Source organism: Rhinichthys klamathensis, unplaced genomic scaffold (genome assembly GCF_029890125.1).
Source record: "Rhinichthys klamathensis goyatoka isolate OS25496 unplaced genomic scaffold, OSU_Roscu_1.1 h1tg000110l_1, whole genome shotgun sequence".
In the NCBI taxonomy this organism is placed as follows: domain Eukaryota; kingdom Metazoa; phylum Chordata; class Actinopteri; order Cypriniformes; family Leuciscidae; genus Rhinichthys; species Rhinichthys klamathensis.
In genome coordinates this window covers 10,899-29,697 of record NW_026606648.1, presented here as the reverse complement: position 1 = coordinate 29,697, position 18,799 = coordinate 10,899, and the positions used below count along the sequence as shown (strand labels likewise).

Below are 18,799 nucleotides of genomic sequence, written 5' to 3'. Positions count from 1 at the left end.
CTGAGGGGTTTTGACCACTCCATCTCCATGCTTCTGCCTCCAATTACAAGGTGCTGTTTAATTGTTTACAGGGACTTGTTAAACGTGATGAAATAAACATTGAAAACAATTGTTTGCTGTACTGTTCAAGCATTACATGCTGGAAAATTAACTCAGCCAATAGAACAAAGGATGAACAAGACCTAGCAATGAGAAAGCATAAAGAAAAATTAAGTTTATTCATGACATTTATAAAATGAACTGCACTATACAAATGGTGCTCTCATTGCTGGTAATAATGCAACTCTAACCAGCCAGCCAGACATGATTATAGTCAGTGCTGCTGAACAGTATTCCTCTTAGTCACAGGTATTTCTGTCTGAAACCAATCTGTCAGTTTTCCAAAAGTCATTGGAATTACAATTAAATTAACCAGCGTTTTTGTCCTTTTACAATGATAGGCAATAGCATGCAACCCTGACTCTGGGTCCCACTATGAGTATAGTTCAATGTCCAGTATTTACACATTAAAAAGTAAATGGCAATCCTGAGCAGCTTAAGGGCTTAAAGACAAAGACTGGCCGCTTTAGCAGTCTGGGTTTAAAGGGAAAAGTCCAGTGTCAAATTGTCCTACTTGGCAACAAGGTCTTGAGATCTTGATAAGAGAATCCTCTGTGCCCACTGATATTCCTTAAAACATCAGACAAATATCTAAGGAAGGACAACAAACTTCAGAGGACATTGTTATGCCAAGTAACTGTAAGTGTCTTTTTCCCCATCCACACGTTCCAGGTATTCCTTCTCTATCAAAATGTCAATGCATTTCTGAAAAAAAGACAGATTTTAATATTTCTAACAAATGTTTCATAAGCAGTCAGAATTGCAGAGTGCTGCAGTCCGTTACCTTGATGACAGGAACACGAGGTTTGAATCGTGAGGAAAGTTGGTTCAGCACTTCTGCCAAAAGCTGCTGGTGCTTTAACAGTTTCCTCATCTTCATGATTCTCACGATAGCTGCCTGCGCACAAGAACACAAGACAACATGTAGAATCAAAAGAAAGTTTGATTTGAACTTCAAGGGTTTGTTCATTTATTTTGAATACCTGTATGAGGAGCTTCCTGTCTTCCTCAATGTTCTTATGTGTCGTCTCCTGCTCTTGTTTCTGCTCTGTCTTCATTGGCACATTGATGTTCACCCGTAACTTTTTACTGCGCACAGTGACAGTGTAGATCGACAAATGTGCAACATAATACTTAAAAATATTAGTATATGTACTAATACAGTTTTCAAATGTTACTGAAAGTCGATTAGTTTATACTATAAAGATCAAACATGAAACTGTAAGAGAATGCTGAAGGGAGGCATTTACTTCTTATAGCCCAAGAAAAGTTTGATTAATGTATCAGGCTTGAAATCCATTTCATCAATGTTTGCATTCTCATCCTCCAAGACCTACAAAAACAAAATATATATATATATTAAAAGAAAAAATTGTAAGTCTAAATCATATTTAGATTTCATAATTGCATTTTAAATGTATAGTTACAACAAAACAGTTGTTTACTTAAAATAAAGAAAATATAAACAGCAGTTCTCAACTAGTTTGGCCGTGGGACCCCAATTTTCCAATGGCCATTAAACCTGACCCAAATTTTTAGGAATTTGAATCAAGCATTAAACTGCAACTGACCGAAAAGTCAACAGCTTTCATACATGGCTGTCAAAATAAAAGTCTTGCATGAAAAACAACAAAACGTGTTTTGTTGTTTCTTTGGGTCGTGACCCACCGATTGAGAAACACTGCTATAAGCAACCAGTTGTCAACACTTACCAGCAACTTTGATTTCAAGAGGATTTGTAAGACCTGAATCAAAATATCCTGTGAAATGCAAAAAGAAAAAAAAGATTACTTTTTAAAACTGTATTAATAAAAAAAAAAAACTCCTCGCCTCCCCCATACAAACATTGTAAAAATAACTTTACTTTTAAAGTGTTTTGAGGAATATTTAGACTGGTAATTCAAATAGCATGTTTTGGATAATTCAAGTGGATTAAAAATGTATATTTAGTTCAATATTTTTCTAAGTATGAATTTAATATGTAATGGAAACCAATGTATATTTATTGATATAAGACTTGTTATAGTTTGTCTAAAGCAATGGCCCTGGACTCACTGTTTTGATCTGTGTGCTGTCAGCCAGTTGCTGGACGGTGTAGCTGTTCTCTGTGTTGAACTGGAGCAGGATGGCCATCTGGAAGGTGGAGGCCTGCGGACACACGCATAAACACATGCGTCTGACACTGAGTCCTACAAACTTCTTAATGAGTCCCAGCATGGCATGAAGCAGCCATGAAGAAGGAACAAACCTGCAGAGTGTATCTGTTCTTGAAGCAGTTGGTGACCAGCTCTCCTTTGGATAGATGGTAAAGCCACGTCAACTTCCGGCCGCTGTGTCTGCTTCCATAAAAAGCTGTAAATCTTTGGTAACTCCGCTCCAACTGTGAAAAACAAAGCCGTTGAAAAACTATCATCAAATGGAAGTGTAATCACACATTGTTCTCAGCTCGTGGAAGGGTGTGAAGGGCTTTGAAAATGACACGGTTAAGCGTCTGAGCGTCTCACCTCGGATGGTAAAGCGAATGTGCAAGACTGCTGGAACGGCCATGAGCCAGAGCTCAGAACCTGGATACTGAAATCCACTGCGAGACAGATGGAGCCGGAGTCTTTCATTTGCATTTTTATTCATCAGTAATAACATGCAGGTTATATTATAAAAACACTCCAAACACAAACAAACATGAGGAATCGATGTAAAGCCAGGGTGAGCACTTACAGTCCAAAGGCTCCGAGTTGGAAAGGTGCTTTTTGAATTGCTCATTCAAGTCTTTGCTGACACCGATGTCCTGGAACATGCGCTGGAGTTTGGAGGTGTACTCGAAACCACATGCTTGCTGAGGGTGGGCAGAAAAAACTCCTCTCAAAAAAACTGATATCGATTCATAAATCCTAAGAATCGATCTTTTAGTCTATGTAGCTTTTGGTTGATGAATGAAAACTTTGTAGTACGCCTCCCATCCAATAAATCACAATAACCTTTGTGTTTTGTTACTTTGGAAATTAACAAGTCTCAGCATGATTATATTATGAAATTCAAACAATAAATACCATTTCGACACAAAATAATTGAATCCAAAGCGCATTCACGGAACAACTTCCGGTCTTGAGTCAACAACACGCATGCATCATGGTGCTTCCTCTACTGGATTGCAGGTCAATATTTTCGTAAATAAAGTGGTAAATTATCTTTTTGTGCAAACAAAGCACTTCATAAAATTAAATGAATTTGATTAAAAATGCCCCTTTTTTTGTATTAAAGCCACCATTTAAATGTCTATATAGTATTAGCATTATTTTAAGAGATTTTTTTTTCCTTGAGAAAATTTGCCATGTACTGTACCTGATACATAGCCCAATTAATCAATATGAAATCGGAATTCAATCGAATCGCAAGCTTGTAAATCGAAATCGAATCGTGAAATTTGTGTCAATACCCAGCCCTAGAAGGAAAAGCATCTAAACAAGTGCACAGACCTTCAGTTTGGAGATCATACTGGCCTCGGCGTCGTCGCTGGCACTGTTCTGGTGCACCAGTCTTTTGGCCAGCATCTTGGCATAGAACTTCTGGAACACGTCTTTATCCTCAATATACTTGAAAACCACCATCTGATGAGAAAGGATGTTGGAGAATCTTGTCAGTCACATGAATTGACTTACATTCAACAATTTGTGCATACTGTGCAGAGTTTGATGTATACACAAAACACATACACACCAAAGAGCATGCAATGCACTCTACTATTTCCAGCGTAATGAACGAAAGCATTAAATCAACCATGATCTCTTCCTTGACTCGTTATTTGATCAGACTGACAAAAACGAATGTTTTTGAATGAATTTGGATTATGCACAGTGTAAAAAGAAAAATAAATTTGATTGATAAAAGACCGCAAATTCAAATAACCATTTAATTTCTAAGATGATAACTGGACGGTGCACACGGAGAAAATACTAAACATTTGCGGCATACCTTGTACTAGTTTTTTATAATGCAGAACAGTATATGCTGTGCTGTATGCAGTACTTTAGTGTTCCATTCAGAACAGTCTTTGTCACAGATTAACTAGGTCCTTATTTCCCAGGTCCTTATTTCTCTGGTGCAGAAAAAACAGACAGATTCGCAGAATTCAAACATAAACATGGAAATTTCTGTATACGGAATGTTAGGGAATTTGGTAGGTTTTTAATTAATATATCAAAATAAGGGCGGTACAATTGATCAAATTAGAATTGAGTGATGGACTAGTGTCTGCGATTATTAAAGCGTGAAAAGTCGCCGCCATGTTCTGCATCTAGCACGCGTGATGCTCAGTGTTTTCAGCGTCTCACACACTACACATAAACGTCATCTCCAGTGCTGCGCTGAAAGTTCACTTTACCAGCATTTCATAATTAAAACAGAAAGAAAACTATCATCAAATAGAACACACAAAATTAAAAGGTCTTCACTATAGACCGTCATAATAAATATATTTGGTATAACTTAAAGAAATTATGAGAGAAATATATTACAATATATAATAATAACCTGTTGTGCAGCACTTTATTTGACAAAAACAATTCAATGTTCTGTTGTAAAGGAATTGGTATAAATTGGTATATTTAATTTATTAAGTTTTAAGAATTCCAATCAAATTTAATTAACGGATTAAAATCTAGAAATATTAAAAGGGAAAACACTATTCTCACTCAAACACTAAGGCCTGGTTTCACAGACAGAGCTTAGATTAAGCCAGGATTAGGCCTTAGTTAAATTAGGACATTTAAAGGGATACTCCACCAGTTTTTCTTATTAAACTATGTTATTCCCTTAACTAAGACGAGTTGATACATACCTCTCTCGTCTCAGTGCGTGCACTATATCGCTCTGTATTGCCGCAAAACTATGTTAGCACTTAGCTTAGCCCATGCATTAAATATGGGCCAAGCAGAGAAGCGACCAAACACTTCCACGTTTTCCCTATGTAAACACAGTTACTCGAGTAGTGTAACTTGACCTGGGCTGGTGACACAAAATAAACCGTTGCGCTTTTCTAAGCGTTTAAAATTGATGACTATATTGTATGGCGGAATACCATAACAAGTGCTTTTGAGCACTTCGACTTGGCGCAATAATATCTTCACTCGTGAAAAGTCCCGGCTCCCGCTTCCTCTCCCCCTCCCTCTCATTTCCGTCAATACAACCAACGTGACATGCGCCGGTAGTAGTAGTTTGAGCGGAGTTGACGAAGTAACAGGTTGTTGGAAGCTAGTTTGTATACAATCATGGTTAAAACGTGCATCGTAAAGGGTTGTGAAAATAAGGAGAATGTACATAGTGCTGTCATTTTTCACCGAATTCCAACACACCACATACAGCGGAGAGCTTGGTTAGCTGCTTTCGGGAAAGCTCCGGTCTGTTCTGGATCATATCTTTCCCTCTCACGGTCCATAAGAGCTAATTCCTCCTCTGTGTACTCGGGTTCAAACAGATATGGCTCTGGGTCTTCTACAAAGAAGTCATAATCATCTACAAAGTCCGCCATTGCAAATGATCTGCAGTTTGCTAATAGCACAGCACAGGTAGTAAAAGTCACGTTGGTTGTACTATTGACGGAAATGTCAGAGGGAGGGGGAGAGGAAGCGGGAGCCGGGACTTTTCACGAGTGAAGATATTATTGCGCCAAGTCGAAGTGCTCAAAAGCACTTGTTATGGTATTCCGCCATACAATATAGTCATCAATTTTAAACGCTTAGAAAAGCGCAACGGTTTATTTTGTGTCACCAGCCCAGGTCAAGTTACACTACTCGAGTAACTGTGTTTACATAGGGAAAACGTGGAAGTGTTTGGTCGCTTCTCTGCTTGGCCCATATTTAATGCATGGGCTAAGCTAAGTGCTAACATAGTTTTGCGGCAATACAGAGCGATATAGTGCACGCACTGAGACGAGAGAGGTATGTATCCACTCGTCTTAGTTAAGGGAATAACATAGTTTAATAAGAAAAACTGGTGGAGTATCCCTTTAAGTAGCTCCTATAAATCTGCCTTCGAAAAAAGAGCATTACTGGTGTGCATCATAAGACAATGTGACATATTGTAAGATATGTCAGTGCAAGTTGCTTTCAGTTAAACCAGCTCAAAAATGCATTTTAGTCTGGGACTAGGCTTAAGCCTTGCCTGTGAAACCAGGTATTGATGTTTGCTCCAAGTCCAGATCCTTAATGCACTAAACTTTATTTCTGTGGAGGACAGGGAAACTCACCACTTGGTTGAGAGTATCTTCTAGCTCAGCCTCCTCTGGATTCTTTGAACTAAACGAAACACACGCTCAGTTAAATCATCTGTGGAATATGTACACACCTGCAACTGCAGAATCCTAAGAGCAAACAACCTTTCCTAGACTGTTTGCATGTCAAATTTCATCTTTTGAGTCCATGCACTAGTGGTGGAATTTCACACACAGAACCTTGCTAATGTACTTTTCTTTCTTGACATATTTTGTCAATCCTAAAGAAAATATTTTTTAAGTAAGTCTGCTAGAATACTGCATTTAAAGGGTCACGCCTCAAATACTAAAACATAAACTGATGTGTTTGCAATTATGGCAGTGGAACAGACTTTCACTGGATTTCATTGTCATTTCTGGCTAACAAATGTATGACATGAACATGAATGAGAGAATTCACCTCTTCTTCAGTAAGGAGTCACAGTATCTGGCCAGAAGCTCAGGGGATTTGCTGGAGGACTGTGCCATCTTTGTTACCGCATTATTATTAATAAATCTTCCGCAGGCCTGAAGAGCACAGATCACAGAGTGAAAGTTACACCAGAGCTGTAAATAAACTCTATAGCTAAAAAAAAAATTTCAGTTTACATTTCCAAACATTCCTTGTTTTGCCATTAATTGTAATAATCCAGTGAGATTTTTGTATGCACAAGGAGTCTGACAACAGCCGGTATGATCCACACGCAGATCTCATCTCAAGTCTATCATCTCTAGTCTGTGATTACATGAAGAAACAGAACAACACAGAGTCAGACTAAATCCAGAAGAAACCAACCTGCAAAGCTACAGTACCGTGAAAGGCTTTAGGCACTTGTAAAAATGCTGTAAAGTGAGACGTTGCCGCAATTCTTCTGGATTTAGTCTGTCTCAATTTTTGTCTGTTTCTTCATGTAATCACAGACAGACTCAATGATGGCGAGTTCAGATCGCGTGAAGCTCCGGCTGTTGTCAGACTCCTTGTGCATACAAAAATCTAACTGGATTATTACAATTAATGGCAAAGGGAATGGTTTGGAAATGTAAACTGATATTTCCTACAGGCAAACTATATAAATAACTGCCATAAAACCATTATTTTTGGTGAAAATACCAACATGCCTAAGACTTTTGCACAGTACTGTAGATCACAAACCTTATCGAGTGCCGCCACAAACCCAGCATCATTATTGAACGCAGACATGACGAGGGCATTGTATTTCTTGTGAACATCCAAGATCGTTTGCACGTAGATTTTAGGATCCTGGAAAACAAGTTCAAACTGTGATCAAATTAAGTTGTTAAAAAGAACAGAGTTACTGGAAAACATGAACAAAGACCCTGGGGCTCACATAAAGCAAAGGTTGAGTCACATCTCTGAAATACAAAAGCCTAGTTAGACAAAAAACTATTCTCATGGTAAGAATAGATCTGCTATGCTTCAATACAATGAAGCGAGGCCCTGACTTCAGGGAATTCAGGTTCAGCTGTGCTTCCAACAGGTTTGGCACATTTTCAGAAAATCAATTTATCAGTTCAAATCAAATCAATCAAATTTGGAATTTGAAAGTATCGTCCACACCATCACTGTGTCTTTATGCCGCAACACCAGGACTTACATTGAGTGCTGAATCTCCACATTTCTCGATGGCTGCCAGTCCTTGATTATGAATGTGGGACTCCAAGAGTTTCTTGAGCTCGCCCAATCCGTCTGTGATCCGGGAAACAAGGTTGTACATCCGACCGAGATCTGCAATTATAAACAAAGTGTATTGACTGTCAAACTAAATGTCTCATTTTAAATGTTCGCTTTTTCAAAATGAAATGCCAGAAGATGTATTTCCTCCGAAAAAAGGTGACATTGCAGCACTGGCTGACCTTCATTCTTATCTGCATCTAGAAGGTTCTGGAACTCCGTGTGAAAGATCTCCAGGTGTTTCTCAATGAGAACCTGCTCACACTTGCGAGCCAGCTCGTCTTGTGTGCTTTCGTGGAGATACACCTGTACCCGCCGCTGCTCCTCCAGTAACCGTGCCTCTGCCTGCACACATGAACACACATGATCTTACAGTTTTAACACTAGAAAAATGTATGCTTAAATATGTAGTAAAACAAATTTTCTCAATACAATCCCCTGCAACTAGCAATATTCACATGATATTGTCACTAGCTTACCTTTTTCATGTATTCAGTAACAGGGTTTTGCTGGAGGAACTCTGTGCTTTCCCGTGTATAGAAGCGTTCGGTGTCTGCCAAAAACTGTGTTTCAAAGTACTCCTTGTAAACTGATAATGTCGGCCCCTTCACAAATGCATCATCCTCATTCAAGCCCAACTCGACTGGAAAAGACAAACCAAATCACAACATAATGCTTCAAAGGTCCAGACAGCACTGGGGTTATTCCACTTACTGTACATGACTCGCGCAAGATTTGAAAATATCCTTACAGGACATCTGGCTCAAGTTTTGTGAGAGACAATAGGACAGATGTAGCACTGCCCCACTCACCATAGGACTGCACCACTCCACTGATGAGTCTGGTGTTAATAGTCTCACCATGTCTCTCCTTCTCAATGAGTTTTAACACAGCGTTTGTCACCTATATAAAATAAAACACAGGGGTATATAAATATACATATACTCATTTACACACACGCACACTATTAAACATTACCAAAAAATGACAAAAAATATAAACAGATGACTCACCTGCTTGTTAAGAGGTCTAAATAAACACTCTCTCCAGGTGACCAAAGCAAGCTGTAAAAGAGACACATTATTTTATTACTGTTTCTTACTGCAATGAGGCATGAGATGACTACTGTTTTAAGAAAGTTAACTTTATTACAACTGCACTATAAAAGACTATATTTAATAAGTAATTTTGTTTTTATACTATTACTAATAATAATAATATAAAACAAATCTAAGTAATAAAACAACAATCAACCATAAAACAAATCTGAATTATAAATTTTCCAAGACAATTATTTCATTATAGTTCAGGGCCGAAAAGTAAGTTCAGCCTACCTAGGTAATAAGTTTAAATCACTGGAATACATCACAGTAAACCAAACATTTAGGTTCTCAAGGCATAGAAATACATGCACAAGATCAAGAAATGCAAGATTTAGTGCCAACAAGTCAAGCTCATTTGTCAAGTGACAAGAGAAGTTCTGACAAGTTAGACAAGTTAAGAGAAGTTCTGTAATCAAATCTCTCACAAAGTCTCGAGGCAAATGTTAATTAAAGATACAGATGATGTGTGATCACAGGTAAATGCATATATTGACTATTATGAGCAATAAATATAGCTTACTACAATGTAGTGTAGTCATTATTCCAACTCTTATGAACAATGTGTGTAAATGTAAAACAGGAATCTATGAGTTAGGCAGGGGCCTGTGGTGTTTCTCTTACAGAGTAGATTTCATAAATTCCTTTCCGTCCCTCATCACACTCTCGGCGCACCCAGTGTCTGTTGAGGTAAGCACAGATCCCGTTTAATACTTTACTGGAGAAGCGATAGTCCTCCCACTGCTGTGTGTAGAACTTCAGAACGCTCTCATCCATCAGGTCCTCTCCATCCTGCCAGACACACACAGATGGAGGAGTGAGAAGTCAGGAAGATGTCTGGAGAACTGACAACAACTCACACTGCTATCCATTCTAGTGCCAGTAGTCAATGTAAATATACATGGTCTGTCATTCAAAAAATATAAAAATTCCAAAATAAACGAATAGAATTCCAACATTCTGCAAGGAAAATTAGGCATAAAAAACACTACAATAGTTTACTATACGGTTTAATATTTTTCTAACAAGGCATACAAAGAGAAGTCTAGTGTTCAAATTAGATGAGCCTTCATGTTATCTGCTTTCAATAAGATCAAAGACAAACTTTTTTTTTTTTTTTTTTTTTTTTTTTAGAATTGACCAACATCAATATGATCCCTAATGTACCATGCATCCCAGACAATAACCACAGTATAGGCCATTACCTTGAGAAGGTTTGTCAGGTAGCTCCTCAGAAACTCTTTCAGTCTTTTGTAGAGTTCTAGTCCGACAAACTGAGCCCCACCAGGTGTGGGAGTTTTCTTGGAGGGTTTGGAGGGGGGGATGCCAGCACCCCTGGCCTGGTTGGACTGGTGCACGCTGGTACAGTAGTTATACACATGTCTGAACAGTAGGTTAAAGTCTTAAGATAGCAAATGAGGAAACGATGACAGACAGATCATAAACCAATATTACAACAATCTTTACACTGACAGGATGCCGTTCCATAATGATGATGCTTTCAATGTCAGCTTCCAAGTTGCTTTGTCTTTGTAGCTGTATCAGGGTACAACAATGAATACATACTGTGGATTAACAGTGCCAGATAGGTGTCTCTTACACACTTGGAGTTTACTTCTGTGATTGAAACGCAAAGAAAGTGTGTTTCTTTGCGTTTCTTTGTGTTTCTTTGCAGTGTGTTTCAATGCGAAAGCACAACCTTCTGAAAACAGACGAAATGGGAATTGAGGTGCTGCAATAATGTACAGTATGTAAAAAAAGTGTGTTATACACATGGACTGTAAAAATATCAAAAAACACTTTTTGTACTAGGCTGTAAAAATTTCTGCTGTAAATTTGGCCATATTAACATGGGGGTTTATGGGATTGACTCTCTTTTGGAGCCTGTCCTAGCGGCCAGTTGATGAATTGCAGTTTAAGTCACTTCCGTGTTGGATTCAAGAGAGACCGGAAGGTTGTCGCTTGGTTTTATATTAAAGCATGCCAACCTCTTCTAGTACACCCAATAAACAAAATAATGACCTTTTAAAATAGGATAATATGTCCTCTTTAAAATAATCATGCAGGAAATTATAATTGGGGAACCAAAGAATAAACCTTTTTAAGGAACTTGTACTATTTCCAAGAAGCTTAAAACGGCCCATTTCAAATCCAAAGGTCACCTCTCAATATTAAACAACAATGAGACAGTACCTTCAGTCTCAGTGCTCAAGCCTTTGAGAAAACTTCTGTTTTAATAGACTTTCCAAGACATGATCTACTCTGACACGCAAGAAGCCGTCTAGAGAAGCTTTTATGCATCTTGTACAGAAATAAGTCAAGGATATTAAAAGTCCTCTACATGGGTGTGCATTTATTGCAAGCTGTTATGTCTCATTAGCTTAGTGCATTCGCTTAAAGGTCGTGACCACATAAACAGTGATTACCAGAACAATTTTGTTTGTGTGTGTGCGCGTGTTAGTTTTTCTGGGTGCTAAGTTTCACACCTTTATCACTAACCATGAGATCCAGCACTTTTGATACTATAAACCTCCATGCAGAGAGACTCAGATTCTCAGCAGTGCTAAAGAAACCTGCAAAAAGAGCAGCAAGTTTTTTGTGTGCACACAGGGCCAAACGCAGACAAATAAAAGACATTACTGAAGATGTAGAGAATGACATCTGTGGGTGGCAGATGAAACTCAGAGCAATTACGCCTCTGTGTCTGATGTGGCACTAGTGGGTGAAATGCAAAACTGCTAATTTGAAAGCGGACAAAGGCCCTTGTAAGTTTTAATTTCCCCGACACAAACTGTCTGAAGAGCTCTAGAATGAAACACTCGTTGGCAGTGAGATGCATGGCATTACAAAAAAGCCAAATAAAAGTAATAACGCCATGTACTTTGATTTTACATTGTTTTTTTGATTCACCCTTCCCCACCACGGAGGAATTCGGTGTTACGAACAACCACCCCTTATTAAAAGAAAAAAATCGGATCGGTTTGAATAAATGATTCAATGGCTCCCTTATTAATACTCCACTTGTTCCATTACCGGATGAATCAGTGTTTTTTTGAACGAATCTCTTAAATAAATTATTAAATGACTAATACATTTTTAAGTCACTTGTCACCACCTGGTAGCGTAACGATTTAATCGATACAATCATTATTTGAAGAACCATGTTACTTTTAAAAGGTGATTTACTCTATTTTGACCGCTTCTGTAGACATCAGTGTTTTTATCCGAACTATAAATCCAGTACTTCTTTGATAATATGAACATTTGTAACAGATATAACCAGTGCTGGGCATGTTACTTAAAAAAAAGTAATTAGTTATAGTTACTTCTCACAAATAGTAACTGAGTTAAATCATTATAAAAGTGACTAATACCAGGAAAAGTAACTATTGCGTTACTTTTTTTTTTAAAATGTTCAAGTAAGCCTGTCAAATAACTTGGATGCCCCCAATATTAAATGTTAAATTAATGAAATGGACAGTATAGAATAAATTATTATTATAAAACATTAGGGCTGGGTAAAAAATATCGATTTCTCGATATTAATCGATTCTCATTTTTACGAACCGATATCGATTCTTAAATCTCAAGAATCGATTAGTCATCCTGTTTTCATTTGATGAATGAATGGAACATTGTAGCACGCATCCCATCCAATAAATCGCAATAATATTTGTGCTTTGTTACTATTGATACTAAATAAAGTCTCAAATTTCAAATTACGTCCATTTTCTTACGAAATTCAAAAACATAAATACCGTTTTGGCGCTATGGCGTGAGATCGCTCTGGCTCAGCTCAGCTCAAGAGAAGCAGCAGCGCGGAGCGCACATGATCTCCTATTCTGCCTTAATAATACCAGCTACAGCGCGAAATACACATGAATGAACGTCTGAAAGTGTGTTAAAAGATAGAGTACAAATTATCGAAATCCGTATCATGTCACGGCTCAATCAGTGTTTCAACCGTGGAAAGACGTCAGTAAAACAACTTGTAAACAATGTCATGTAACGTCACATTTACCTCAGAAAAACCATGTGACCATAAACTCGTTAGTCAGCTAGAAAAATTAACTCTAAAGAGGAGCATTTTGCTAAATATATGCACCATATTACATATTCATTATAATTTTTAATGTTCTTCGATATTTAATGCATGTTAGAATAAATCTGGCAAGTTTTTATGACAGCCACCATTTAAATGTTTATATTTCATATAACTTTATTATTATAAAAATAAATAAGTGTAATTTAAGTGTTTGTATAGCTACAAATCAGTTAATTTTTACCTTCAATATTATAGTAGGCTAATGAAGCCTAGTAGGCTACAACTGACTCCCATAGTTTACAGCATTAGTTAAGAGATTTGTTTTCCTTGAGAAAATTTGCCATGTATTGTACCTGATATCCAAAATAATCAATATAGAGTCGAATGGAATTGGAATCGAATCAAATTGCAAGCTTGTGAACCGAAATCGAATCGAATTGTGAAATTTGTGTCAATACCCAGCCCTATAAAACATTGTACACTAATCTACACTATTGTAATGTTGCTGTGGGACAATGTGAGAGACACCTATTCAATTCAATAGCCTATATTATTTTAAATACTATCATTACTATAGTATAACAATAAAACATAATAGATGGTTTAGAACTTTTAATATTTAATATTGCACAGACCACAACTGGCCAACAAATAAATCTAAAAATAAATTATGCTTCTTAAGAAATGCACCAAAAATTAATAAAAAAATATATATACATACACTTTTTTTGTAGTGCAAAATATTATTATTTTTTAGATTTTATTTGTATAACTATGTAAATTAATTAAAATGTTGCAGATGATACCAATAGGCTACAGAGATTATTCTAATGCTGAAATTTGTAATTTATTTATAAACAAACTATATAATGCTCGGACACCCTCGGTCTTTCTCACGCACTGTCGAGCGCGCTCTCGGACACACTCGGTCTCTCTCGCGCAGTCGAGCACACTCCTCTCGCGCAGTCGAGCGCGCTCTCGGACACACTCGGTCTCTCTCGCGCAGTCGAGCACACTCCTCTCGCGCAGTCGAGCACACTCCTCTCGCGCAGTCGAGCGCGCTCTCGGACACACTCGGTCTCTCTCGCGCAGTCGAGCGAGCTCTCGGACACACTCGGTCTCTCTCGCGCAGTCGAGCACACTCCTCTCGCGCAGTCGAGCACACTCCTCTCGCGCAGTCGAGCGCGCTCTCGGACACACTCGGTCTCTCTCGCGCAGTCGAGCGAGCTCTCGGACACACTCGGTCTCTCTCGCGCAGTCGAGCACACTCCTCTCGCGCAGTCGAGCGCGCTCTCGGACACACTCGGTCTCTCTCGCGCAGTCGAGCACACTCCTCTCGCGCAGTCGAGCGCGCTCTCGGACACAATCGGTCACTCTCGCGCAGTCGAGCGCGCTCTCGGACACACTCGGTCTCTCTCGCGCATTGTCGAGCGCGTTCGCTTCGTTTTTGTCCAGTCCGGCGCCTCATAAACACACACAGACACACACACACACACACTGTTGCTGTACTTATTCTCATTTCAAGTGCAAAATTCACACACATTGTACCACACCTAACAAGACAAAGACTTTCAGTGTGCTGGCCACAGCTGCTGCCCCCATTAATCCCCATTCATCCCGCAGTGCCTGGTAAGATACGTATAGAGTTCCATGTAGCGTGACTTAGCCATGCTCTGGCGTGTATAGACCTGCTGTATTCCTGCTCTCAGGTCATCCCAGATCTGGTCCAGCCCAATCTGTTTGAGCCCGTGGGTGTTCTGGCCCCTGTTGGATGACATTGTCTCTGTGCCGGTCTGCTCGTGTCAGATAAACCCTCTCTTCTCCCCGTTCTGCTCCAGAACACTGCTTCTTCACATGTAGTCCACCATGCTGGAGGGCATTCAGACAGGATCAGTTCAGGGATGAGTACCGCTTCACTTCACAGATGGTGCTGCAGGCTGGTCTAGGGTCACAGCAGCGTCCAAACACTTCCGTAGGGTATCTGCGAGAGCAAACAAATCAGGTTTGAAATAAAATAATCACACTTATTTTAAAATGGAACAACATAAAGCAGATGTAACAACGACAACAGGTTATGCATATTGTTATGCATTACATAGAGTATTATAAACAACAGTTACAGGTGTTAACAATAGGGCAGAACTAGCAATTATTCTATAGGAAAAAAACAAAAGCAAGAGCCAAAAAAAAAGATTCATCCAGGTCTTCTAAATAAAATGAACTTAGATACATATTTCAGAGAAAAAGCAAATCTAACAAGGCGACTTATAGGACTAAGCATCATACCGGAACTCATGTGAAGGGACAAGCATTGGGTCAGGGTTATATTTAGCGGCATGTCTACTGTGTTGTGGTGCAGAGGATATGAATTTTGCTGGTCATTGTTTACATGTTATGACGTTCGAGATGCCACATTTTAGAGGCAAGAGTGAACGAGGGTTGGTGCATCAGAACATGTGACCAGCAGGATTGGGTTTAGCTGGGTTATTAATAGCATTTCCCACATAGTTCTTTCTAGGGCTTCTTGTGTACAGTTGTTTCTATAGCCAGCAGGATGGCTAATATGTTCAAAATCTCTTGAGTGATATGATCAGGATTAGGATTCTGTTAGGATTCAGACACATATCGCAGTCAAATTTGGATGTAAATGCTCAAGTATCTGCTAAATTATTATTTTTCTTCTTCTGTGTAACTTCTGTACATCAAGAGAGGCAAAGTCCCACAACTGACCCAGCCCTGCTAAAATCACTGACCCAGAGATTGAGAGGTTTTACAACAGGGGACATAAACAAGATGGAGTGGCGTCACACCGTTAGGATCAGCCCAGCTTATGGTGACATATATAAGAGGCGCAGCTGTTGAAGAGGACACTGACTTTTTATGATCCCTCACCTATTTAACACACTAAACTCATAAATGAACACAGCTTTACGATATATGCTGCGTATAAACTCTTCTTTCAGCCTCTGTAAGTGGGATAAAAAGGTACAAATTCATCATTCATTCATTATTACCCATAATATTTCAGTACTTTTAAAGGGGTCATCAGATGCCCATTTTACACAAGTTGGTATGATTCTTTAGGGTCTTCATGTAAAGTTTGTAACATACTTTAGTTAAAATTCCTCAATTGTTGTGTAAAACAATACCCTTTTTACCTCCTCAAAAACAGCTCTGTTCACAGCGACCCGTTTCGGTGCATGTCTCTTTAAATGATAATGAGCAACTGCTCACCCCACCCCTCTCTTCCGTGGGGGGTGTCGACACAAGACACAAAGTGCTGCCTTGGCGGACAGTATACAAAAGGCTGAGGGCGGAAATATGCCAATACGGGACAGTCCGTTAATGGTCGTGGGCGGAGCATGAGCAATATGACATCATATTGCTCAGAAAATCCAAACGGCTTGATTATTGAGAGCGTTTAAACTTTTTGAGGATTAAAAAAAAATGGATGGATATTTTTCATTGTATGGTGGTTGTGTCCACACACTGCAAAGACACATTTATATGCAAACACCATATAAAAGTGAATTTTGCATCCGATTACCTCTTTAAGGCACTGTATTAAATATAAAACTCAAGCGCTTTGCTTGATCATTGTGGGAAAACAGTTTGTGAACGTCAAACTGCTTGAGCCTGGTCACATTTAATCTTATTAGAAAAGCCAAAGCAAGGCTAGACTCTCTGACCCACATTCATCAGTAGGACAGGATCTGTAGGTTATCAAAGTTTCAACAATTACAGTCAGAGAAGGGCCCAGGAGTCCTTTAAGGTAAAAAAAAAAAAAAATCACATTTTGCATTAAATGAATATTTCACCCCAAAAAAAGAAAGAAAATTCTGTCATCAATTGCACACCTTTATGTGATGACACACCTTTATATTATTTTCTTCTGTGGAACAAAAAATGAGATGTTTTGAAGAATACTGGTAACCAAAAAGTTAATTATCATTAGCAATACATTTTGTCGTGTTCGCAAAAGAAATTCATACAGTTTTGGAATGACATGAGGGTGAGTAAATGATGACAATTTTAATTTTTGGCTGACTATTCATTTAAATGTTCATCAACTGTGGGTTGGATCACATTGACTGATTCAAAACAAAAGGATGACACAAAGCACAACAAATACAAACACTTTTCTTCACCAGTCAGCTTATTCATCCCAGCTTATTCATCAAGCCTGAAAATGATTTTTTAATGTGCTTTATGTGTGACAACTATTTGTATTTTAATATTATACTATTTTGCGGCTTAAGGCATCAGGCAAATTGTCCACACAAATCATAAATCTACATGACTGTCATGACAGTTTAATCGTCCCTATTGTAAAACAATTAATATTTTTTGGCATCTGAGGACTCCTTTGCCAATAAAGCATGCCAATATTAGCATGATTCATAAGCTAATCTCTAGGAAACCTTTTATTGAGGTTATCATTTACGAAGGTAACTTACCACACATTGGCATATGAGGTTTAGGAAACTATGGGTTCAAAATAAAACCCATTCTTGGTCACTTTTGGCCAAACAATGCAATCTAGATAACTTAGGCATCTGAGACAGCAGAATTCATGTGAATGTGTATAACTCACTGTTCACTCTTCAGACGGCCTCAGCATTTATCTACCGCCTACAACACCTTACCAAGAGCATGTTAACATCCTAAATATACAATGTCTTAAATTTCATGTCTGTTTTGAAAACAGTATCAACACATTAGCAATGCTAGGTAGCAACTCGCTAGCTTCAGGTAACGTTATCCTGGTAAACTGACGCCGAGGAGAAATGTTAAGACATATTAATGCCAGATAAACGAATGACATTAAGATATAACCTAGAAAAAAGCCAAGCAACACTTGTTATTAACCTACTGAGGTAATACGGCGAAGCTTTTGAGATATTGATGTAAAATGGCCACCTATGCATTAAGTCGTTTACAATACCACAAAAACGTTTGTCATCCTTCTCTAGTTATATGTCCTGCCAAACCGGAGCAGCTGACATGTATATAAAGATATTTAGTCTTACCTGTACCCGTTTCTAACGTCGAGGTGTATGAGGTTGAGGCCCTATGCTGTGTCTGACTGGAGGTGATTGGGAATTCCGTATTAGAGCGAGTGAAGCGTCATACGCCACATCTCAGAGAAATACAGCGACCTCTAGTGTTCACTTACTTCAGGACTCTTAGCGTCCATATTCACACCCGACCAAGCATAATCTATTACATTTCCCCTTTTATTGATATGTTCTAATGTATTTGTTGTTATTTATTCTCTAAACAACTCGACTACTTCAATAGCTGCCTTTTCATCCCCTTCATACGTGTTTTTGTGTCCTGTACTGGTTGGCACTTTTGTGAAACTGTTTCATTTTGTATGGTATTGGTGCAATGAATGGACTATATTGTGAACTTTGATAATACAGAGCCTTTTCATGCCCTCAGTATCCAGTGATTTAAATTGTAGTTGTTCTTTATAGTAGTGCACATAACTAGCATTCACCCACTTCTTTACATAAATTCTATTGTTACAAAATAATAGTACTTGCCTCACATTATCCAAAAGCCATGCAATTGGTTTATTTCACTGGACAAAGTATCCAATTTTCAATATCCCA

General features: G+C 38.5%; 1 protein-coding gene across 1 annotated transcript; it reads right to left on the bottom strand.

Moving 5' to 3' along the window:
• Positions 1-199: 199 nt before the first annotated feature.
• On the bottom strand, positions 200-18,325 carry cul1b (cullin 1b). The gene is made up of 22 exons (XM_056254049.1): positions 18,212-18,325; positions 14,820-15,162; positions 10,342-10,519; positions 9,761-9,928; positions 9,050-9,100; positions 8,849-8,939; positions 8,516-8,679; positions 8,219-8,381; positions 7,960-8,090; positions 7,497-7,604; positions 6,765-6,871; positions 6,341-6,389; positions 3,573-3,704; positions 2,815-2,932; positions 2,604-2,680; positions 2,348-2,479; positions 2,155-2,247; positions 1,812-1,859; positions 1,350-1,432; positions 1,083-1,188; positions 884-997; positions 200-804 (listed from the first exon to the last, which is right to left on the bottom strand). Exons 2-22 carry the CDS (start codon positions 14,957-14,959, stop codon positions 724-726), a joined length of 2,334 nt encoding a protein of 777 aa, XP_056110024.1. The 5' UTR covers positions 14,960-15,162; positions 18,212-18,325; the 3' UTR covers positions 200-723.
• Between the last annotated feature and the right edge of the window lie 474 nt (positions 18,326-18,799).